The sequence below is a fragment of the Morone saxatilis genome, unplaced genomic scaffold (assembly GCF_004916995.1).
Source record: "Morone saxatilis isolate NCDOM2014 unplaced genomic scaffold, NCSU_SB_2.0 Contig4, whole genome shotgun sequence".
Lineage (NCBI taxonomy): Eukaryota > Metazoa > Chordata > Actinopteri > Moronidae > Morone > Morone saxatilis.
The window spans coordinates 13,712,675-13,736,274 of NW_023339984.1; the positions used below are offsets into that span (position 1 = coordinate 13,712,675).

Below are 23,600 nucleotides of genomic sequence, written 5' to 3' on the forward strand. Positions count from 1 at the left end.
AAGAAGAAAAAAAGAAAAAAAGAAAATGCAGCTTGGACATTCCCAGGCTGGGAAATATAGTGGAGAGTGAGAAGGGGAAGAGAGGAGGGCTGTTTTCACGCGCTGAGATCTTACATGAAGGAAGATTTGAAGAGGTTGGGGTGGGGTGGGGGGGAGAGACATCACTTGAAGGAGGCTAATGGAGACTGTGTGATAAGGACCGAGAGGAGAAAGTTTTCTTGCGGAGAATGCGGAGAGGAAGCAAATGCAGGAAAGGACCTGAGGACTATGTAGGAATTCCTGACTGAAGTCATGGTAAGTCCCTCTTTCTGAAGCTATGGGGAAGTTTTGTCTAAAGCGGAAAATAATGTAACTTTTTCTAATGAGGAAAAGACACTGTTACTGTTCAGGCTTTACCCATGTATCACAGAACACTTTAAAACTCCTTCAGATAGCTACTCAAAGTGTCCTCAGCTCTGTTTTCTTTCCCTTTTTTTAAGTGAAAGGCTGTTAATGGGTTTTATGTGTTTTTATGCATTTACTTTAAAGTGTGTTTGCATATTCTTGATACTTTTCCATGTGCTTAAAAAAAATCACTATATGTGTGACTTTAATCATCAACTCCTCATGTAGGCATGCATTTGATTTGGGAAAGGAGTTTAGCCAGCAGTTATAACTCTCAATTTGCAGCTCGCGGAGTTGTCAAATCCCAGTGGCAGCAAATTACAATGACACGATTTAAGTTGTGTGACGTTTGGTGATTTTTGTGGTCGACTTGCAGATGGAGTCAGGGGCTTCACAAAAACAAAAAGAGCTCTCTGTTGCATCTCCAGGGATTTTATTTACCCTCCCCACCCACTCGTGGTCTGATCAGTGATATATACACAGGCAGAGAGTCAGGCAGACACATGCACACACACACAAACACACACACACACACGAGAAGATCAAATCAAGAGGGAAAGAAATGAACAAAGGAAGATTTAGATCATATTCACGCTTCTGTGTTTTAGGCAGGGTGGAGCAGTTTGGCAGGAAGAGAGAAAGCGGAGAGAGAGAGAGGGAGAGCTGGAGTGGGAACGACTGGAATAAAAGAGGAGGGTAGGGTTACTTTTTATTTTAGGAGACTTGGACGGCAGCAACAGTGGTTTCGGTGATGCCGCATTTTCCACATTGGACCTGGGAGAAAAGGGGAGAGAGAGGGAGAGAAAGAGAGAGAGAGAGAAAGGAGGAACAAGGGATGGCATGGACTTAAGGGAAGGAATAACATGTGCAGTACAGTTTCATCTTCCTCAGTAACCAGTTGGGAAAGTTTAGGGGTCGAAAACAGTAACAGATGTACACAGAGGGACACATATAATCACAGCAAAGTCATACTGCGCGTGCACAGAAATGAAACTTTTCCTAGGCTCAAAGGAGTGGATGTAACAGAGCGGTGTAAGCTGTAGGAGCAAACAAACAACCCTCCAAACAACATGTGTCCAAAACACTTAACACACGGGGAATGAATGCGTGCATACACACTTGCTCGGGGACAAACATGGCTTCTAACACATGCACATAGGTGTTAAAATGCATCAGCAGACAGTTATTCACACAGAGTCATTCAGCTCAGTGACATACACAACAGTGCCCTTTTGCCAAGATGTGGCAGAGGGTATTTCCATTCCCTCTGTCTGGGGCGCTCTGATTTTGAAACACTAATGGGATGTACCAGTCCTCAAGTCTGGCCAGGGACTATTATTAAGAAAAAGTATGATGGAAGGTATTGCAAACAATTCTCTGTGTTTGTTTTAACCTGCTTGGAGTACCAGGCGGGTGGGGATAACAGCGCCCGAAACAATCCAGACAGGGTCAGCGACATTGTCAGTCATAGGATTCTTTCTTTAACTGAGTTTCCTGTGATTGTCAAGAGTCTCTGACATGTGCAGTGCATGCAGACCAAGGATGGCAACTCCTCAGTGCAGCTGAACTTGCTGCTTCTGGCCATTTTTTATTGGCTTTTTTATTAGGCATCCACACAGCTTCTTTGTTTTTAATTTGCATTTCATCATTGTTTTTTTTATCTTATTTTCCCCTATAATCCAGATTATAGCTATTAACATAATGTTGGTAGTGACCGGACTATGTAGTTCATCTATGCTTATGGAGCATTTTACCATCTTTCAGCTCACTGTTTTGGTTTTAAGGCCCACAACTTTGTTTTAGTCTCACTGCTCTCGTTAGCTTCGTTTTCAGTGGTAAAGCTCTGATAAACTCACTGTACGCTACCTGCCCAGCAACGGCAAAGTTAGCAACTAGCTGGTGGAGAAAATTGAACATTTACCAGCTATGAACCAGATATTTCCCTTTTGGCTGGTGAATTAGACGGAATCAGAGCTAGAAGGAGCGGTGATAGACTTGTCCTTTAAGTTTCACTCTACATCGCGCCACTGTATATCGGTACATCTACGTTGATGTGACGGGGCAGCTATGCTAGCAAACAGTCTGCTTGGCCCAGCGAAAACCTAAGCTATTACTTCAGGAAATGTCACACACTTGGAAGACCAATAACACCAATAAATGTAGCAAAATACCATGCTCAATTGCCACATTTATACATAGGCTTTCACACTATTCAAACAATAGACAATGAATGGAGGCCAAGCGTGGTGTGAAACCTAATCTGCTGTGAAACTTGCCTTTACTCTAGTCAGCAGCAGACAGTTGCACTTAAGTAGTCTAAAACAATCCGTTAAAAAAAATCCCTGCAAGCAGTTTGACCTACTGTAGGTCAGGTTAGATTATACAGCAAGATTTAGGAGAGGAAATCAGTCTCAGGCCTTTCTTCCCTCTTCATCCTCCTTTCCCTTTGTCTGTCTGCCTCTTTTTCCCGTCTCCTCCCTTCTTTTCTGTTCCCTGTCGGCATCTTTCTCATTTTTCTCCCTAATCATTTCATCTTCTCTCACCCCCACATTCTGTGAGCTTCTTTCTGCTCCATCTCTCTTCCTTCTCATTCTCCGTCCTTCATGTACTGTATGGGTCTACATCTGGTTTCTATCATGGTTGCTGCTGCTCTTGTTTCCCATCGATCTCTCCCACCGGTCAGCCTCCTCCCTCTTTCTTTCCTCTTTTCCTTTTTCTGTCTGAACCCCTCGGTCTCTGTAGGGCTGTCTGGCTCTCTCAATGTCTCTGTCTGTTTTTCAATCTGTTTCTCAATTCACTCACACTTCAATTAAGCTGGCATGAAGTGCTGTATATCTTCCAAAACCATTTGAGTTCCCACTTTATTGCTTTATCCTTGCCTTCCCAATTGTATTACCAGTTTCTCTATCCTATTTTTTAAGTTTTTTTCTTTCTACATTATCCTTTAAATTTTTCTCCCCTCTGTGCCAAGCATTTGTTTGGAAGACTAGTGCTGCCTCTTCCGTTTCAGTCTGCAGACAGGAGAGAAAGACAGGAAATCTGACGCAAGAATGACATACCCTCATTCTGTACTGTGTCCACATTTGACACAAAGAGGAGGATGCACACTCATGTCCTCACCGAAACTCCACGTGCCATGTGAACACGCACACACTTTTTCCGGTGACTTGATGACCGCAAACTGTAAATAACAGTGGACCAAGTGAGTAAGGTGTCACCCATGTCATTGTGACTGGTACAGACAGGACATTTTGTGTTTGCAGATGTTGTCCGTAGCCAGAACAGTCAGCAGGTGAAAGCCTGAGGTGAAGGAAGAGCAATGAAAGCTGTGGTGAGCCTGAAAAGACAGAACACTTTGTCATAGGGCGGCTTTGAGTTAGGTGTGTAATACTTTTTACAGTTTGACCAAGAAAAAAAAGCTTAACTCCAGGTCCACTTACAATCTTTTTCCAGAGCATTTAACTGCATGTCACGGTCTTCCCCCAGATGATGGAGTTTGCTCAGTTGTCATGGTGATAGCTCAGTTGTAATCATGCAGCTTCAGTATGGAAATTCGGGCCAAGTGATAACTTCCCTAAGTTTGAATATATATATATGTATAAAATATAACATCTATAAATATCATCTGCTGATATCCTGTGAAAACCATGTGTCTGCAAAACATCAACTTCTCATGAGCTGAGAAACGCAGTCTTGTTTTTAGCTTTGTTGTGACAATTCATTTTTAGGTACTCCAATGGGTTTTTAAAGGCCCAGTGTGTGGCAGAAATGGAATGTAATATTCAGATGTATGTTTTCATTAGTGTATAATCACCTGAAAATAAGAATTGTTGTGTTTTTGTTACCTTAGAATAAGCAGTTTTTATCTACAGAGGAAGCGGGTCCAATTTTGGGGGGCTTTTATTGCCTTTTATGGATAGTGAGAGCTGAGAAGTCACAGGAGAGGGGTGGAGAGGGAAAGGGCCACAGGTCGGACTCGAACCCTGGGCCGCAGCAGCAAGGATTCAGGTGCTAGCTACACCAGGTGAGCTGTCTGAATGTCCCTAGCCTTCCATGTTGTACAGTAGCTCAGAAAGGAAAAAACTGGCTCTACATAGTAGGGGTGTGAAAAACGATCTAAATAATATCGTATTGCGATATCTTATTTTGTGATATTGTATTAATTCTTAAAAACACTGTATTGATTTTGGTGCTTAAACCCCCAACCACTAGATAGCAGTGACGTAAACATATACTGAAGGCTGTGATGTTGGATGTTACAGAGACTGCGATTAATACAAATGCAGATCTCAGTTCTGGTTGCATTTTTTTTTTACATTTTATGCATATAGTGGTGTGTTCTCTATACTATGACAGTTTCCTAAAAGTTAATTTTTAAAAATGAAATCGCAATATATCGCCTAGCTTACAGTATTGCGATATATCACAATATATTGGATTGCAACCCCTGTATCGTGATACGTATCGAATCGAATCGTCTTCCCTGTGTACAAAACTAGTTAAATCATATAATGTTCCTATAAAAACTATGCAATGTTACACTTCACTTTGTATGTAGATTCAGATGTAATGCCTATGATATTTACACAAAGAACAATTCATGGTTCTTTGGTACAAGCCAACAGTTAGATTCTAAACAGCGGTTTCACTTCTGTGTCTTGAAAGAATTGCTCTAATTTGAGTACAGTATCACTTCAACAATGTAACAATTCCATTAACTTGTAGACAAAATACAGAATACTCATGCACTTCTCTGGTGGAAGCTATTCTTAGCATGCCTTAAATGATCAGGTCATGTTTCTCGTCAAGGCCCTGACTCAGATCTGTTCTTCATCATTCTCATAGTTCGGTTTTATTTGGTGATTACGTGCGTACGGCTAATTCTCCAAAGGACATTGGAGATGTTGGCCAGTAGCATTTGCTGGAAAAATCTGCGGTATGCAAAAACAAACCCTCTATTCTAGATTCATTGCACTACATAGCAGAGTGACTTACAATAAATAAGACACCTGAGTGCATTAGCAGTAAGTATCCGATTGAAGAGTAACTCAATTACACCTATAGTCCCTTAAAGAGGTGGCACCATGAGACTCCTGTCTTAAAGGAAATCTAATTTACAAATTTCATCAGGGCTGCTTTGTTCTATGTGCATGTATTGGCCTGCGATTGAAAAGATGCGTAAATTGCATTAGATGCACTGGTAAGCTATAGGTTAGACAGCAGTGCAGTACGCATGGATCAAGTTTTTGATCAACAATTTTGTGGTTCATTGGAAAAGCAGCATCCCTCTTTTCCTCCCTACTAGACATCATTCTACTGTATTTGAGTGATTGTGCTTCCAGACTGAAATTCCATTCTTTGGATTTGGGCAGTGGTATATCCTGTTGAAAGTTGTGTACAGGCATGCAAACACAGAGTCAATGCTGACTGAGGGAAAATGGAGGGGGGAATGGGGGGGTGTTTGCCGGTGGCATACAATTGTACACCACACATCCAAACCAAATATTGTTGCAGGCTAGCTAGCTTGTCACTACATAAGCTACACTGAGTTTAGCTAGCTGGCAAAATGTTGATGGATAATGTGATGCTAATACGTATAAAATGGTTTCAGGACAGCTCTCTCAAACCTGAGTGGCCTATTTGTGCAAACACTGAAGTAATGAAGCTCTATGAGTGGTGCATTAAGTTGTGTTCTCTGGCACAAGTCCCATATTAGAGGGGCTCTATTAGGCTTCAATTGCAGAGTTGTTCCCATTCAACTTGCATCGGTAAAGTGCGCAAGCTTTTAATGCTTTTATTATTTCATTTTCAAGCTTGTACCTGCATTTATAGTCAGTCTAATGATACCTAAAGAGTTCTGTCTTTGAGAAAACAGACCAAAAGAGTTGTTTTAGCTTCGGCTTTAATTTAGTGTTGCGTTGAATTAACTCAAGTCTTGTGGGATGCTTTAAAAGGGCTTTAGTCTAAGAGGAAGTTCCTGCTGACTTGCCTTGCAATCCCTAAACCTCCTGCCGTGCTTTTACTAGACTCAGTATGTTCTGTCAGTGAGCCAGAAGGCTCCTTTACAACCACTACACCTATTACAACATGCTCTCTGACAGACTGTTGTTTACCATGGTGCACACACAGACACCTCCTCCTATATATACGTCTTTAAACAGACTTTCATATGACTCATTTTTTTTTTTTTTAAATAATGCAATATTTATTTTAAAGTATAGAGCCTGTAGTTTCATAAGACTGTAATGCATAAGCAGAAGCACTGATCCGAGATGTTTTATTTCATGACACATCTTACACCGCATCATATAGTAGCTTATGGTCATGAGTCTAAACATGCATAGTGATTTAATCTACTGTCGGTCTTAAAATTCTTGCTAAAGTTTTGAAAGTAACTTTTAATGTAGTGTGAATTCAAATGTGGAATGGTGCAGTGAGGTGCACCATTGCTCTTTTTTGCCTTGTTTCAGCATAATGACTCTTCGAAAGGTTAATTACCTGGAAACTCTTATGACATTCCAGCCATCTGGCAAAAGTTTCACTCGTTTTTTAAGATGACTAAGAATGATTTTGACACTTAACCTTGTGTCCTTTTTAAGAAGAACATTTTATGTGTGGTTTCCAAAAAAAAAAAAAGGAAAAGAATAAACCTCTCTTGGTGATTCAGTGGTTTTGTTTACTAAAAGGCCAATGGACTAACATGACCTTGGAGCTGCTCTGCTTCTGGAAAACTGAGCTGTGTTCAGCAACATTTATGTAAGTTTTGTCATTAGTTTTTTCCCTTAAGTTTCCGTATAGCTCCCATCCAAAATGCTCTGTTACTATGGAAAAAATAAAAGCTGCGTGAATTCGAGCCCGATGGTGCCACTCTGTTGTCGGTGCCATACGGGCTTAAGTCACGGTTAAAAAATTTGCTCTGCAGCCAAAAGAATGGATCGGAAACAGAACCTAACATCTCCTGTGGGTGACCCCGAGCAACCTCAGCTGAGTAGGTTCCCAACCAGAGTTAACCACAGTAGGTTATACTGCAGCTCTGGTTGTTCCTGCTTTGTTTATAAGTCTCTTGCAGTGGCCAGTGCCTTTTTTTTAACCCCCCTCTCCTCCAGACTTGGGTCAAAAAACAAATGCAAATCAGACATTTGTTTCAACCTTAGTTTGAATACCTGATTCGATGAATTTATTTATTCAGGGTACAAGTTGCGCAAGTTGTTAGTCACAGAAAAACTGCAGCTCTTCTCAAATGCTTTATTGTTTGTAATACTCATTCTATCCTCCTCTGTGGCTAACCCCAAACCCCCTCTGTACACAAAAGCAAACCCAAAAAAATAATTTTCAAATACTGTGGAACCTAGGTCTTCTTCCATAAACCCACGCACCGCCACCAGCTCATTCCCTCCTGGCCCCTCTCATGCTAGCCGCTCTTTTCTTTTTCCGTACACTCTGTTCTCCCATTCTGGGTTTTCTCCCATGGCTTTTCGATCCATCCCCTCGGTCGTTGTAGTTATTCAGCACAATATGCCGTCTGTTGAAGAGAATCCCAATGTAATCGTTGTCAGATGACATTTGGAGAGTCGGATGGAGGTGAAACAAAGAAAGTTAGGTAAAAAAAAAAAGAGGAGATGAGAAAAAAGAGTGGGGGGATGAAACTGAGAAAAAGAGAGAGAAGCAGATGGGGAGGTTGGAGAGGAAACGTGAAGGGAGGGAAAGAGAAAAGAGAGAAGTTGGAAAAGAGAGAGAAAAAAGTTGCAGGTTGCCATGCCAACGGTCCATGTAGAAAAATAAACACTGTGTTGCGTGCACTGCTCTGTCACCCTCCACCTCACTGGACGGCCCAGTATTATGATGTATGTGTGTGAATATGCATGCATGTATGTATGGTGTGTGCGTGTGTGTGTAGGTGTGTGTGTGTGTGTGTGTGTGTGTGTGTGTTAGGTGTGTATTAGGGAGTTAACATGTTGCCTTGGTTTGACTCTTTTGTTCTGGGGGTTCTTACATTTACTGGGCCTTGGAGGAAATGTTTGACACTCCCCAGACCATACAACAGGAAGTTGAAAGTAGAATATGTGTGTATAATTGTCTCTATGTGTGTGTGTGTGTGTGTGTGTCAGCAAAAAGCGAGACAACCCGGCTGTTAAACACAAACACAGACATTAGAGTTGATTCAGTGTCCGGTTAAGGATTAACCCTTTCTTACCACCTTTGTCTTTTCTCAGGGTTCGGAGGCAATGGAGGATTGTGTGCAGGGGGCGCTCTCGTCACTTTACCCTCCTTTTGAGAGCACGGCGCCACCCCTCCTTTCCCAGGTAGATCTCACAAGCACGCACACACACCTTTATTCCAGTCCACAGCTTTTATGGCGGTAAACAGGGGAATATAAATAATGCAGATTCAATTAAATGATAAGGTGATGGTTGGAGTATGTGGGGGAGGCGATGTTATGTGCAGATAACAAGGCTTTCCCCAGATGTAAACTGCTGCTAGGAGGCAACACAAACAAAAATCTAGCCAGCTGGTCAATAATAGCCTAACCCTCTTCCTCCAACCAGGAGCTTGACATGACTTGTTTCACCAAAAACTGCACACTATTTCTGCTTTTAAGTCCTAACATTTATTGTAAAAAAAGAGCAGTCAGCTGTGAAAAACTGTTCAATCTCCTACAGCTAATGTCTCCAACTTACATTACAGAGTGCCAAAGTCACAGTTGTCTTTAGTGCTTTTAGCTATGTTACCCTAAACACTAGCAGACCATGATGCATTTGAGCTAAGGCTTTTGGGCCGTTCTCCGTTGACGTTTATGCAAATTTGGTAATTGTTTAGCTTCCAATCAAATTTCTTTGTTGCTATGGAAAAAGCTGCTTGGCAAAATAATATGGATAAAATGAAGCAGCTTCGTGATTTTCTTGTTTTAATTTCTGATTACATGCTGTCTGGGTTGAGGAAATTATTACCCTCCTGAGCAAATGAAACCCCCTTCAAAATCCATTGTTAAACTCAAAAATGCATGGAGATATAGCTGAAACAAGGCTGCTCTTAGTCCATGAGACACTGATATTCTGAAGATGAAAGGATTTCCGCAGACAGCAATGACATGTAAAATCTTCCGCATTTTATTTTGCACATCTAATCGTCTAATGCGAGAGTTTTTGCCCCTTTTCGCATTTTGTCCAGGTCTTTTCGGTCCTGGAGTCAACCTATCAACACGACAGTCTTCGCTACCTCCTGGACTACTTTGTTCCTGCCAAGCACCTCCTGCACAAACTCCAGCAGCATGCCTGTGTGAGTTCCAAATTGCAAACACTGTGGATGAGAACACACACATAGCTGCTTAATCAGAAGCAGAATCAGCTGTCGAGCGCAAAAAGCATAGTGTGAGAAATCTGCCAGTGGTTTTGATTCCTGTGGTGACAAAGGTCATCTGGTCATTGTTATGTATATGTATTGGCAGAGCTGTTTTTAAGTCTTTGGGGCAACCAGTCAAAGTCATATATCAAGTCAAGTATCAAGACCTAAAGGGGAAGTTTCAAGTCACGTTTCAAGTCCTTTGAGTCAAATCCAAGTCGAGTTTTGTGTTCGAAAAGGACAAGTTCAGTTAAAGTCGCAAGTTTCCATTAGGCTTTCTTTACTTTTAAGTCTTTTAAAGCAAGTCCAAGGCAAATGAGACAAGTCTTATGTCAAGTCTCAAGTTCTAAAGGACAAGCCCTAGTAAGGTTTTTTCTCTTTATAAACCTTCACTTGTTTTCAGGTCTTTTGGAGAAAGCCCTAGTCAATTGAGACAAGCCCAAGTCAAGTGTCAAGTCTTGTCAAATCCTTTCTCATGTCCTAAAGGACAAGTTCTAGTCAGATCACCAGTCTTTGTAAGGCTTCACTTGTTTTTAACTATTTTTGGGCAATTCCAAGTCTTGTCAAATCAAGTCTTCAGCCAAGTATCAAGTTCTAAAGTCTCAAATATTGTTTAAGTAAGTCTCAAGTCAAGACTGAAGTCATAAAGAACAAGTCAAAATGAGTTCATATGTTCATATGTCTTCATACAAGCATTATCATTGGGATCATTATTATAATTATTTAGAAGGTAAAAACGTGACTTAAATATTCCTTAGGCAATCAAATGTCAAGTAAGATAAGATTCACAGCAGTCAAGGCCATGTCAATGTTAAGTCCTTCTTTTTGTGCCTTGAATCAGTATCTTAACTTCAGTATCGCAGTACCCGATGACATCAGAGACATCAGTGCGAAGGAAAGTTCAGGGCATATATAATTTGACACATATGTGACCCTATGCAAGTTACGAACTACACTGTGGAGGGTCGAGCCTGCTCTAAAACTCTGGATGGCCGGTAAAATTAGTGAAAGTGTCTGGTGAAATTTGAGATTTACAAGCCGCTGTGACCCGCAGATAAAAGAGGTGGTTTCCTGTCTTGGAAGCTCCACTGAGCTCACATAAGTGAAAAAACAGTGAAATGAATCATAAATAAAAGCGTAGTACACATACACAAAGCAAATGCATGGAAATAGTATGATATAGGATACTCTGTGCAAACATGCAACTTCCGCTGTGCATCTTACACTTTATGCCTAACTTAAAACAAGATAAACAAATGACCAGTAACCAGTAACTCAAAGCTCCAAGGTTTTATACTGAACAGCATTCCTTTGATTTTACTTTCCAACACACACACACTCACAAATATAAACAGCACACTGTTTAGCACAAGCTAGGAGGCTAAGAAAGGTCTCGTATTTCCCTTTACAGTTTTCTTAGACTTGAACACACACACACACACACATGCACAGGCATTGTGAGCAAACTATGTTTTCATTGTCGTTGAGTGGAGTTGCCTGGGACAGGAGTTAGACTGTGAGTCATGACAATAATTCCTTCCATATGTGAGCGTGTTACTGCTGTGAGAGAAAGAGAGAGTGAGTAACAGAAGCGGTGGGAGTCGAAGGAGAGAATGAACATGGCTTTCATTCACCGTGCCTGCAACGCGCGTGTGCGTGCGTGTCAGAAAAAAAGACAAGATGCTGGAGGTTGCAGACTATAGTAGACTGATTGAGGAATTTTTGAGAAATGGTAGGTGCGGAAGAGGGAGCAAACACTGGGGTACATTGAGGGAGAAGTAGGAGGAGGGAGGAGGGCCAGAGGACACAGAGAGTTACAGAATGTGGACTTACTTAAAACAGACAAACTTTTTAAGAGAATAAAAGTCACACATGCTTTTTAATGCTAATATGCACCCTGACAGAAATCAGACTTTTGCTTCCCCTAAAACTTTGCTACAGCAAGGGAAAAGGCAAGAAAAGAGACAAGAGAGAGGCTTAAAGGAAATAAATTGAATAAGGGACGGAGAGGTAGAAATGGAAGTTGGGGGAGAGGTCGAGTGAGGAATATAATTTGATCACGTCTCGTGAGTCTGGAGGGCATGGGAGGGGGTGGGAGCAGCCCTGTGTCAGTCGATTAGACATGACTGGGAACAGCAGAGAGGTTCTGGCTGAGTTTTATACCTCAGACTGTGAGAGAGAGGATATAGATCTGACACAGGATTGATTAAGGTGGGAATAGTATTTGGATTTTTCTAAACAGATCAGTCGATTTATAGTGCAAAAGATCAGGGGCCTTCTGTCCTTCCCCCTTCCTTTTTTTTGAGTAAATGCTTCGCTGTGGGATTATCTAAATTTAGATACACGTTGTTTAGCGTGATTGATTTGGAATCATTTTCTCAGCTACTTGATGTGTTTTCCACTTATGGAGCAGTGGACTATTTCAACAGTGGCTGGCTGTTGTGAAGAGTTGGTCATCTGCATGTTTGCATGTCTGACTCACACTGACTCTCTGCAGCTATCCAGTCTTCTCACTGCGTCATGCCAGCTAAGCGGTTTTACACTTTAGAAAACACTGTGTGAGTCACATGTCTGACATTTGTATGTGACACTGGCTTTTGGCCAGTTGAGCTAGTCAATACTGTTGACTGGTGCGGTATCAGTTCTAGAAATTCGACTCACTGAATAGCCGAGCCAAGCACAACTATGCAGGCAGGTTCCAATTGGCTCATGCGGGCTGTGGTTTGTGAATGAGGGTGCCAGATTGTGCATGACCATTAAATAGGATAGTTTCATGCATAGATTTAATTTCATGCAGATGAAGGTTTAATTTTTTACACTCTCTACCTCTCCTTCCTTTCTTTCTGTCATCACAGTCTCAGTACCTGGGCTGCTTGTTCCTTCACTCCGGCTGGCCTTTGTGTCTAGGTGAGAAAGTGGTCGTGCAGCTCTCCACCCTGGACTGGAGGCTCCTGCGCAGTAATGACTTCTATCTGCAGGTGGTGCCCTTCTCCACGCGCTGCCCCCGGCTTGCCCTAAAATGTCTGGCCCCCGGGGGGCGCACTGTTCAGGAAATCTTGGTACCCGAGTCACAGCACCCCCTTGTGTTCACCACTGAGTGGCTGCACTGCGTCAACAAAGAGCGGGGGCACAAGAGAGAAGGTAAGGAAAGAATTTTAAACATGTGGGGTGATTACTAGCAAAGCCACCAGGATAAAACATAATTTTAAAATAATTTCTGATCATAAATTCAAATTTGTATTTGGTATTCCAGGTTAAGAGTCAGGAAAAGGTTTCCATTGAGGTATTTTTAAGGGTTTAATCCAGAATTAGGTTAATAATAAGGTTTTTAGTTGAAACTGATCAACACTTCGCAGCTTTGCCAGTATGTAATGACTGTGAGGAAGATTACAGGGAGAACAGGGGAAGTAAAACAGATGTGTGGCTAGAAGTTTATGACCAACAGACGGCATGTGGAAGGGCAGCAAGAGAAGGGAGAGATATATGGGTGTCAGCAGGTGGTGGGTGGTTTAGCAGTGCTAAAGAAGGGCAGCAAAAGTTTAAACATATGTTTTCCACATAGCTTACGTTGGTGTTTTCTTTTTTTAAAAGTAGGATCACTCTTTTTGTCTAACGTATACCCCCAATAAACATACGGATTTGACATAAACTTCTTTCATCTTTGCGCAGTTGGAGGAGGACTTGACACCTGCCTGGTCAGTACATGTGATGGTGTGGTTCGACTTCCGTGGAAGGAGGTTGTCTACCCAAAATTCATCCACGACCCCTCTGAGGAGCTGGGCCTGATGTCCAGCCACGAGGGCCCCATATCTAACCGCCTGCCCAGTGAGGGGGGCAGTAGCCTCGGGGGCTGGGGTGGCTCATCCTCTGGAGAACTGGACTCCTGGTCCTGGGATGAGGAGGAAGATGATGGTTTACAACCAGACGGCTTGGACTCCGCGCCTGCGCTTCCCCGCCGAAGACGCAGCGAAGATGGGCTTGGGCGGACAGCGAGGCACCCTCAGCTGGACGGGGACTATGTGGAGCTGTTGGAACCCAGAGTGGGTCCTGATGGAGGGGTTGACACAAGGCAGAGGTACCTGGAGATGCATGGAATTTGTAAGACCAAGACTTTGCCTCTGTGCAGGAGAGGTAAAGCCATCAAACTCCGGAAGGGGAGAGCTTGGGGATACGGGAGACTGGAAGGGTCAGGAAGTTTTCGAGCTGTCCTTGGTGCCAAAAGAGACACAGTAACACCAAAAGGAGACATTTTGCCACCACGGCCTCCACCAGGAGTTGCTGAATCTGGCAGAGGCAGGCGGTCTTACTCCTCTTCTGTCCACGACTCTGATGATGGGGATAAAACAAGCAGAGACTCTGGGGGCCTGGAAAGCCACCGGCTTTATTTTGACGGCCCATTCAAAGAGAGGAGGCCCGGTGTGGGCAAGGAGAGAGATAGCAACGGCCTCAGCCAGCCGTGCAGAGACGAGCACAGAGGTAAAGACTCAGGAAGCGGTGACAGTTTGGTCACAAATGAAATCCATGACTTGACAAACCATGAAGTCGGGCATGTTATAGAGGGCCATTCAGATCATGGATCTCATTCAGACTCTGTTTTCGAGGATACAGATAAACCACTGAGCGGAGACAGTGATGCCACCACCCCAACATCAGACGCGACAGAAAGATCATTCACTGGAGTTTTTGAAAGTGGAGAGGTTACCAAAAGTGGATCTAAAACGAAAAGTTTGTCTAACCCAAAGGTGACAGAAGAAAGGAATGAAGGGAAGACAGAGGACAGAGTGTGTCCCAGAGGAAAGGAAGTTAAAACTGCAGGATTCAGAGCACCAAGGTACAGATATATTTCTTATAGGACACTGCACTCATTGTTTTTTGTTTTCATTTTCACACTTCCATATGAAAGTACATTTAAGTAACACTTTGGTGCAAACTCTTACAAGTTACAGACTGTCTGAATGTACACACATACAGTATAGGCCTGAAACCAATGCTACAAAATACATCATCCAAACCTAAAGGACATCATGACCAAACAACATAATTTATAAGGTGATTTATTATTCACTTATTAACTTGCTGTTGTACCTCATTAGTACCTTCCTGTGCTTTGTCTTTAGGAGGAAAAGGAAGGGAAAGGGGGCCAAAGGGAGGGCTAGGTCTGGTGGCCGTGCACACCAGAAGGGATCAAAACAGCAGGCTAAAGCTTCTCAACCAAGTCCCACCACCTGCTCTGCTTCGACAAAGCTGCCAATCACAGAGGAGAACCAGTCAGAACAGGCAGACAAACCTGACGGACTGCCACCTTCAACGAACGAGGGGACAGAGGACACAAGGAAAGACAGTGAAGGTCTGAAACCAACTGAATGTTAATGCATGGACATTAGATCCTAAAAGTCTTAAAATACCCCATAGAATATGTTCTATAACTTGCATATCTCCCAACAGAGGCAGAAGCTGAATCTTTGCCTGTCTGCAATGGCCAATCAGGCACATCATTATTTAACCACTCTAATGAGGAGGCGGGGTCAGGAGAGACGTGTCCTGACCTTCTAAATGGTGTGACATCTAAAGAGCCTCCCCTGCTAAGGGAACTGGACACAGAGCTTCTCCAGTCAGGGAAGCTAAAGTTGACAGGCAAGTTTCTTTCGAACTACTATATTTTTTTATGCTAGTTAGCACTCTCCTCAGAATTTGTTCTACTTGCACAGCCTTTGCAGTGAGTCTTGTAGATGTGCGACTTTGTCTTGGCTGTCGTTTGTTGGGCTAGTGACTTTTTTTTTTTTTACCTCTTAGCGTACAATTAATACAGTTTTGCGTCAAATATTGTCCATAAGCCAGCCAACATACATGCATGATACACATTCTGTTAGATTCAGTGTGACTTACAATCTCCATGGACATCAATATCTCCAGTGTCCATCATAGATACTGTACATAAATGCCTCGTAACTGTCACGTTTGGAAGTTTTCCTCAATATCAAAAGCAATCCATTCGTTTTTATCTGTATGTTTTGAGTTCTCTCTGAGTTTTTATGGTGCAAATTTGAAAAACTATAAACAAATGGAGCTCATGGCATGGCCCACAACTCACTAACTTAATGCCAACATTGTACTTGCTGTTTGCATCTCCCAAACTTTATAGGCAATGCAGCTCCAAAGCTTTGAACACAAAATAATATAACAAAACAATTAAACGATTGTAGCAGAATGGAGTCTCAGCATGTTAGAACCTCATCTAGGCCTCATCACTCAGCGCTTAACCCGATGCTTCCCGATCACAGGTACAGTTGACAGGTTGGGACGTGCTCTGATTGTCATGGTGACTGATGCATCAGAGGAGAGTTACTGTGAGGAGGAGATGGCACGGGTCCTGGCCTGCTACCACAGAATCACTCGGTAAGGCTGCTTTTCCTACTGCTCCCATCAGATTTCTGCAGTTGTTTTAGACATCCCTTTAAAATAAGTTTCCATATATCAACAAGGAATTAAGGCGTGTAAATGTAGCAGACCTTACCTTGCACATTGTCCCCTTTCATAATGTTGTCCTGTTGTCTCTGATTCACCCAATGCTCATGCTCTGCTTTCACATTCTCCACAAACCTTTGCCTGTATAGTTATCATATTGCATATATCTTAAAATATTTGATTAGCTTCTTCTCTGATGTTTATATTTGGACCTGTTCTGTCTAAACTGCTTCATAATTATATTTGACTTCACTTACTTTTTGCTGACTTTGCCAAATACAGCAAAAGGTGGGGCTAAGAAAACGCAGTGTGTGCCAGAAAGCTGAGGAAACCATAACAAACGGATTCAAAGTCAATCTAACAAACGCCTTTTATTTGAGCTTGGCAGCTTACCTAACACAATCACTGCACACCTCTTGCTCACAGCAAGTCTGAGCAAAAGTTCCAACCGGTTTAGGAAGAAATTAAGACATTTAAAAGTTCAGACAACCCCCTAACTGTCCTCTAAAAAAGTACTATAATTGGTTTAAATTAGTAGATATCATTCATCTTTATTATTAGTTTTTTTTTTAATTGCTGGTGTCTGATTTTCTTTTTTAATGGCTGCTCCTGCTTTAACCCTGCATTCCCTTCTTTCCGTGCATCCTCATCAGGCCTGCAGCTAGAGAAAAAGGTCTCACGGTGTTAATGGACAGCAGACGCTCTCCACCCTCCACTCTCTGCCTCTCTGCGCTAAAATTGTTCCAGGTGAGACGGGGAAGAAAAAAAACGTTGTTTAGCCAAACGTGCTAAATGTTTGCTTGTGTCCTCTCATTTGCCTGCAGATGTGATGAAGTAGCTCAAGCACATGTGTTTCTGTGTGTGTGGTTTTTTTTTGTGCGTTCCAGGTGTTGGTTCCTGGCGGTCTTGGATCCGTTCTGGTTTTGGTAGAAGAGCAGCAGGAGTCCCTTTCTCATAATCTGGAGGGAGCAGAGGTGACCTCATACAAATCACATGTTTACAGTTTATGATCCTGCACGCACACGGCCTAGTGTTGTTCATTTCCTTCCAGTTAAGTTAGTTTTATTTCTTTTATTTGCAAGTATAAATGTTAAAACAAAGGTAAAAAGGCCACATGGTACTTTTAAAAACATGCTAGAGCTAGAATGATAAAGTGCGTGGGAAAACATTAGCAAAATGAAAGTTTCTGAGCCTCCATTGGCCATTATCATAACAACAGGGCTCATATATGAAATGCAAAATGTTCAAGAGGAAATAACGTTTCATAAACCACGCTTTGTGTCTGTGCCTTGCTAAAATTTGATGAATGTCAGATGCTCTTAGCTGGAGCGCACATTCACATTGTGCTTGAATCTAAATGAAGCTTATTTCCATACATTTGGCACATCTAGAGTTTGCAAATAACTCCCATTTTACCCGTAATTCAGCTTTGCATTGAATGGCAGAGATCTTTCTTTCACACGGACACACGCATGAGAACACCGTTCTTGTCATGTGGTTTGTATTTCAACCTAGCAGTGTTCAAACGTTGCACGTTAAAGGGAAATCAGGCCCAAAAGATGTCAGGGGGAAAAAAAGCTGTTCGAGCTGGAGCACACATTCCTCCGTCCGTTTGGTTGTTGTTGTTGTTGGTAGTAATTGTTTTTATTCCTGCTGTTAAATTAACAAATGGAGATTATGCAAGTGTAATCGGAGAACATGTTTTTGCTTTCTCAGCTCTTGATTTTTTAAGAAAGCTGAAAAAGAATATGTGTCAGGCCCTCAGAATCGGGAAGGAAGAGTCTTTATCTGAGTACAAAATATTATCAGCTCTATCTATATTTAATGGACATTTAAAACACTTAGATAAGAGTTCATAAACTAATCTACAGCATTGTCTCAGCATATCTCTTACATTTCCTAAAATCTCATAATTTTTCAAACATTCCCTCTCTTAACCTGTTCTGTCCAGATCCACCTGGTGCGAGGAACTGTGGTCCTACAGCAATATGTAGACAAGCAGCAGCTGCCCAAAGAGATGGACGGAGACTTCACCCACTGTCACTCAGACTGGCTGGTCTTCAGACTAGTAAGAATCTTCATTTTTTGCCAAATAATATGTATTCCATTTCCTTTGCTCTTCATTATTTTTCTATAATTTTCATAGTTTTTTTTCAGTTTTTAATGGTAGACACAATAAGCTGAGGGAGCCGGATTTAAAGAGTGGTCTTGAGGAAATTGAAGCAGGAAATGATCTCTTCAGGGATTTAAGATGAACTCATATCTATGCTTTTGCTAAATTATTCACATTTATTTGATTATATATTGTATTTACATTTGTAAATGTACAAATGACAAAGGTTTCTAATAAGCAATAGGATTACGGGCTGTGGTTTTGGAGGAAATTTCACATTTATCAATTATTATGTATTGTTTTTTGGTAATTAAAGATGATAGTGTGGAGTACAGAGGACGCACAAAAAAAACACCCAATATTAAGGTGTTTTTTGGTAACTACTGGGGTTTTTCTTCTGTGTACCTCAAGTTTAAAATATTGTGAGTGCGTAGAGTGGGAGAAAGCAAAGTTTACACAGGAGGAAGGACAAATTAGAGGATGTTGGCTGGAAAGAGAGGTTGCTCGGTGGTGGTCGATGATTTCTAAGATTCATGATAAACTGGGTGTTGAAGATACATCAAGGAAAAAAAAGTTCTGAGAAGAATCTTAAGGACTCTTAATGGCTTTTTCCCAGACAGTTTATGTTGCTTTATCCAAACAGGAAAAAAGATCCCTGTCCTCTGCACTTTCTCTGACCTCTCTCATGGAAAAATGAAGAAAGAAGGGATTTGGTGCAGTTTCATACACTAACCTGTGTGTGCTTTATACTGTTTGCGTTTTCATCCAACTTGATGGAATTCCAATCTCAAAATCACTAATTCCTCTCCTCCCTTCTTCCCTCTTCTTCCCTTTCAGAGCCTGGAGAGTCTGACAGAGCGCTGTGAGAGCGCCATCTCACTCCTAGGAGAAGCACTACAGTCTATGGACGCTGAGCCAATGCCAGACAACATCAAGGTACACAAGTCTCGGATGACGGAAAGAAGCCAAGCACAGATTTCATTGTGTGCAGTCTGGTGATTGATAATAGTCATAAATGTCCACAGAAACATTAATAAGCTGAGTGTTCTTCTTCAGGTCGTTCCTCTGAGCATCGACAAACACAGGCAGCTCATGGTGAGCGTCCTGGCCGACCAGCGGTTAACCGAACTGCAGCAAAGGGGCGGGGCCTGGCTCGCAGGACTGACCAATAGCGCAACTGGACTTGCACAAAAGTCACCAGACTGCAGGTACCAGAAGCTTCATTTTTTATATTTGTGTAGATTTTTGGTGCTTTTGAGATCCCTTTTACTGGCATATTTAATTTGTTCCCCCTTCTTGCTTTTGATAGAAAGCATGCGACTTGTTGTTGGAAATTAAATTACTCTGAATACAGGATTATTTGTTTGGTATGGAAGTTCGATTACTGTAAAACCCTACATGTAGCATAACCCTGAAAATTACCACAGTCAGTGAATGTATCCCCACACAAGGAATTAATCAATATTGTAAAAAGAAGTGGAAAAAAAGGTTAATAATTTTCAGTACATGGACTAATTACAGTCTGCATTCATTATTTACATCAGCAACGTGTGCATGTGCATATACTTACACTAGCTTACACTGCTAATGAGACTGCACACTGCTGGAATATACTTCAGACACGGGCCTATTGAAGTAGGACTATTTTAAATATATAAAGACACAACAATTCTAATTGGGCAAATACTAAAACATGCAGAAACCACCTTACACAAGCAGCTTGGTCCCAAGGGGCAGAAATGAAATCTGCATATTCCTTTTACGTCCCGGTTTCTTGTGTTTGATTGAGGGATTTTTTTTTTCCGTCAAGATGAGTTATAGGTTAAAAATACTCCTCAATGTGAAAACAGAGATGTTTGTTTTCAGCCAAAAATATGAAAACCAGCTGAAGGAGAAAAAGGAATGTGAAGATCAAATGGAGGACAGAGCGGTGCAGCTTGTTTGTTTGTGCCCGACTGCAGCTTAAAGATCATCTAAAGACTGTTGCATTTGTAGCTGTTCTTCTCATCCAGTAATGAGGGGTTTGGCCCAGCCTGTACAAGAATGAGGCCAAATACAAGTATAGGCTGATAGATGATTTGATTCCTTTTCCTGCTGACAGTTGCTCTGGTTGTGGTTTTCATTATTACATCATTTCTACCCGCTAGAATGTGCGATTTTTGGCCACGACGCATTCTCGCCGTCATCAGAAGTTGAAATAACGTCTCGCTTCTGTTCATCAGTGAATGATTCTTGCTCTTTTTGGACTTTTGCGTCCCATCAGGTCTGCTCTCGCTGCGACCTCTCAACTCTATGACAGCGTGGATGACGCCCTCCACCGGCTCGTCCGAGTGTCCAACCAAAGAGGCCACGACCTGGAAGCTCTGGGACGACTGGCAGGGCTGGCGGACAAACTGGAAAAGGTGTGTGTGTGAGGAAGGAAGAAGATGAGTGTGGTTTTATTTTTGTTTCACAGACTGTTAGCTGCCTTCTCTTGCCTCTCCCGAATCTGAATGAACAAACCTACTGTATAAACTAGCCATTGTAGGATAATAGAATTCAATAATGGCCAGTTTCTCTCCTCAAATATGATAAAAAACAGAGATTAGTGTCTGTCATTGTCATCTGCCATTTAATATTTGAGTCTTCAAGCAACTTTTCTGTGTCCAGAATCGCACTCCTCTCCACTGTTCCCAACAGGGTTTGGATGGAAACTCCCTGATTTGCTGGTGTTGCCATGTGAACTGAACATGTGTTTTCTCTAAAATGTGCTTCTTCTTTTCACTCTACTCCTTTTTCCTGCTCGCACACAACACAACAAGACAGATACCAGAGTGTCCAATGCAATACAGAATACTGGGAGAAACAGATTTATGTAAATGTATCCATTCCTCTGTCGGGTTTCACTTCCCTTATCTCTCTCTCTTTGTCCCCCACATACTGTAAATGTCCTGTGTCCTCATCTCACCCCTCTCTGCCCTATTTGTCTCATACCCCAGTGCGATAAGGAGATTGAGCAAGTCCAGTCGCAGCTGGAAGACTACAAGGACCCTCCTCTGTCCCTCAGCAGACTCTCGCTCAAACAGCAGAAATTCAAGACTTTTAGAGAAACAGCCAATGTGAGTGTTTGATACTTGTTGCTCTTGGTACAGTATTTGTTCAAACTTTTGTACGGCAAAAATATGTGCATCATTTTCACGCAAGACTACACTATTTGAATGTATTTGGCTCACAATCACGGCAAGATTGTCAGGATTAAAGCCAAGATGGATTCTTTACTTTGGCGCCATTCGGTGGTAGTATGAAGAATGACATGTACATACATGGACATGACAAAAAGTTGACAATGCACTGTTCACTTCACACTCTTAAGGGGTTTTTACTGCTGCAGCCATTCTTGGTCTGGTTTGACTGGTAGGTTATTGTGGCTAATGTTAGCTAATACAAATACAAATTTTAGATAGGTATTGGTGCTACTGAGTCACTTTGCTGACTTGATAACTCTCCACTTGCGCTTTTGTTACACGTTTCAACATTTGCCAGTATTATGTAGCAATAATAATTGTTTGTAACAGGTCATTGCTTTTTCTTGCATCCTTAACTATTGTTGAAGCGTACCTAAAGTGTGTTGTTAACAACAAAAGCCAAACTCCTGATGCCGCCTCTGCACCAGCGGCTGCTCTGCCAACTTCCGTGACTCAATGCTCTCTCATATATTCTAAAACAAAAAAAGAGAAATGTGTTTTCTCCATTATCCGTTATATCCACCAACGCTGCCTTCTGATGTCATCCTTCCAACTTTTTAACTGTAATCTGTTTAAAAAAACTTTGATGGTGTTTGGCTTTCCGTGTTATTCTTAGCCACAGCTGCTCAAGTGGCCACATACTGTCAAGTTATTAACGTTTGACCTGCAAAGGTCTTGGGCTTGTGAGGAATAGTGTTTGGTCACAATAAAAATTTTTGTTACCACCCCTGTCTAGACAGATTGAGTGAATTTCACAATATACTGACGTTATAAGATGATTTCGAGTTAGATTTTCTCCCTGCTGCTCTGAAGTCCTCCATTAAAACAATATGACTGTCATTCTAACTCAAGGACTGTAAATCCTATTAGCTCTGTAAGACCCCTAAGCCACGCATGTTACACTAAATTACTTACTGAAAGACTTGAGGAGTCAATAACTGAAAAAGTAAAATGTAAACAGATGTGTTTTGAACCCATTTTGCTCCTCAGTGGTATATTTGTCTCATTCTTGTGGATGCAGGCTAATATGGAAGTTTTGTCAGCTTGTTTCCGTCAGCGGCGGTTGCCATTATTTCATTTACGATTTCCCAAGTGTATCTTGTCAACCCTCCACAGTAAACACTTCAGGGTTTATCCAGGCAATGAGTTCACAGCGGATCTTCCTGAATCCTTTAGGATCTGCACAGCGAGACTCTGTCTGTGCTCAGCGATTTGGAGGGCTGGTGCGAGCTGGACTGGGCAGGCCTGAGTGATGTCCAGATCCGACTTCCTCCAGTGCGGGAGAAGCTGAGAGACATGTCCCACTGTCTGTCTGACTGCTGGACCACCCTGGATAACACACAGAGGCTGCTGTCCACGCTGACCGAGGTAACGCAGTACAGGAAGCCATCTGTTACGCACACAGGAAGTTATGATCAAACATTAATGGTTTCAAATCTTCCTGAGGGCAAACAACAGCCATCTTTTCTTTCCCGTCTCCTGTGCAGGCCACCCAGTGGTGTGATGCAGTCTCCTCCACCTCCTCCTCGCCACCACCTTCTTCTTCAACCTGCCCTCTCGCCTCCCTCCCTCCGATCCCCCCGTCCCGTTTCCAGGATGCTCGTTCCTTAGCTATAGAGCTTGGTGGTGGAGCGCTCCTGGATCTATGGACCCAGACGGTAGAGCGCTACCAGCGGACCGTAGCCCAGGTTAAACCGCGGTTCCTCCAGTCTGACAGGGCCCAGAATCAGGGCCAGGGGAAGCCAAAGACGCCTTCTGCCAGCAGCCTGTGGGACCTGATGGGTCCTGAGGGAGAGGGCGACTGGGGTCTGGGAGCTGGAGGAGGCGAAGGTGGGCTACAGTCCTGGGGATCCCTGGCATCGCTGTTCAGGCCGCAAACCTGCTCCACACTGAAGATAGGAGAGGAGAAAGGGAATAAGAAAGAAGGACCAGTGGGAGGAAGCGGAGGAGGAGCAGGCGGAGCTGGAGGAGGGAAGTTCCTGCAGAACCTTCTGAATCCTGCAAAGAAGAGTGTGCGTTTGTGCTTTATTCTGTTTTGAATATTTTATTTCTGTCTTATTTTCTACGGTATTACT

The 23,600-nt window shown here is 42.4% G+C and overlaps 1 protein-coding gene across 1 annotated transcript in view; it reads left to right on the forward strand.

Moving 5' to 3' along the window:
* Window positions 1-129: 129 nt before the first annotated feature.
* The window catches only part of arhgef40 (Rho guanine nucleotide exchange factor (GEF) 40), a 40,557-nt gene continuing 17,086 nt past the window's right edge, over window positions 130-23,600 (forward strand). Inside the window, exons 1-17 of the mRNA XM_035674936.1 lie at window positions 130-294; window positions 8,598-8,687; window positions 9,553-9,660; window positions 12,579-12,864; window positions 13,393-14,554; window positions 14,841-15,070; window positions 15,169-15,357; window positions 16,005-16,119; window positions 16,842-16,935; window positions 17,076-17,162; window positions 18,140-18,256; window positions 19,139-19,237; window positions 19,358-19,509; window positions 20,565-20,703; window positions 21,280-21,399; window positions 22,702-22,893; window positions 23,013-23,537. Of these exons, the coding sequence (XP_035530829.1) occupies window positions 292-294; window positions 8,598-8,687; window positions 9,553-9,660; window positions 12,579-12,864; window positions 13,393-14,554; window positions 14,841-15,070; window positions 15,169-15,357; window positions 16,005-16,119; window positions 16,842-16,935; window positions 17,076-17,162; window positions 18,140-18,256; window positions 19,139-19,237; window positions 19,358-19,509; window positions 20,565-20,703; window positions 21,280-21,399; window positions 22,702-22,893; window positions 23,013-23,537 (3,708 nt within the window). The 5' untranslated portion in view covers window positions 130-291. The remainder of the gene's footprint in view (window positions 295-8,597; window positions 8,688-9,552; window positions 9,661-12,578; window positions 12,865-13,392; window positions 14,555-14,840; window positions 15,071-15,168; window positions 15,358-16,004; window positions 16,120-16,841; window positions 16,936-17,075; window positions 17,163-18,139; window positions 18,257-19,138; window positions 19,238-19,357; window positions 19,510-20,564; window positions 20,704-21,279; window positions 21,400-22,701; window positions 22,894-23,012; window positions 23,538-23,600) is intronic.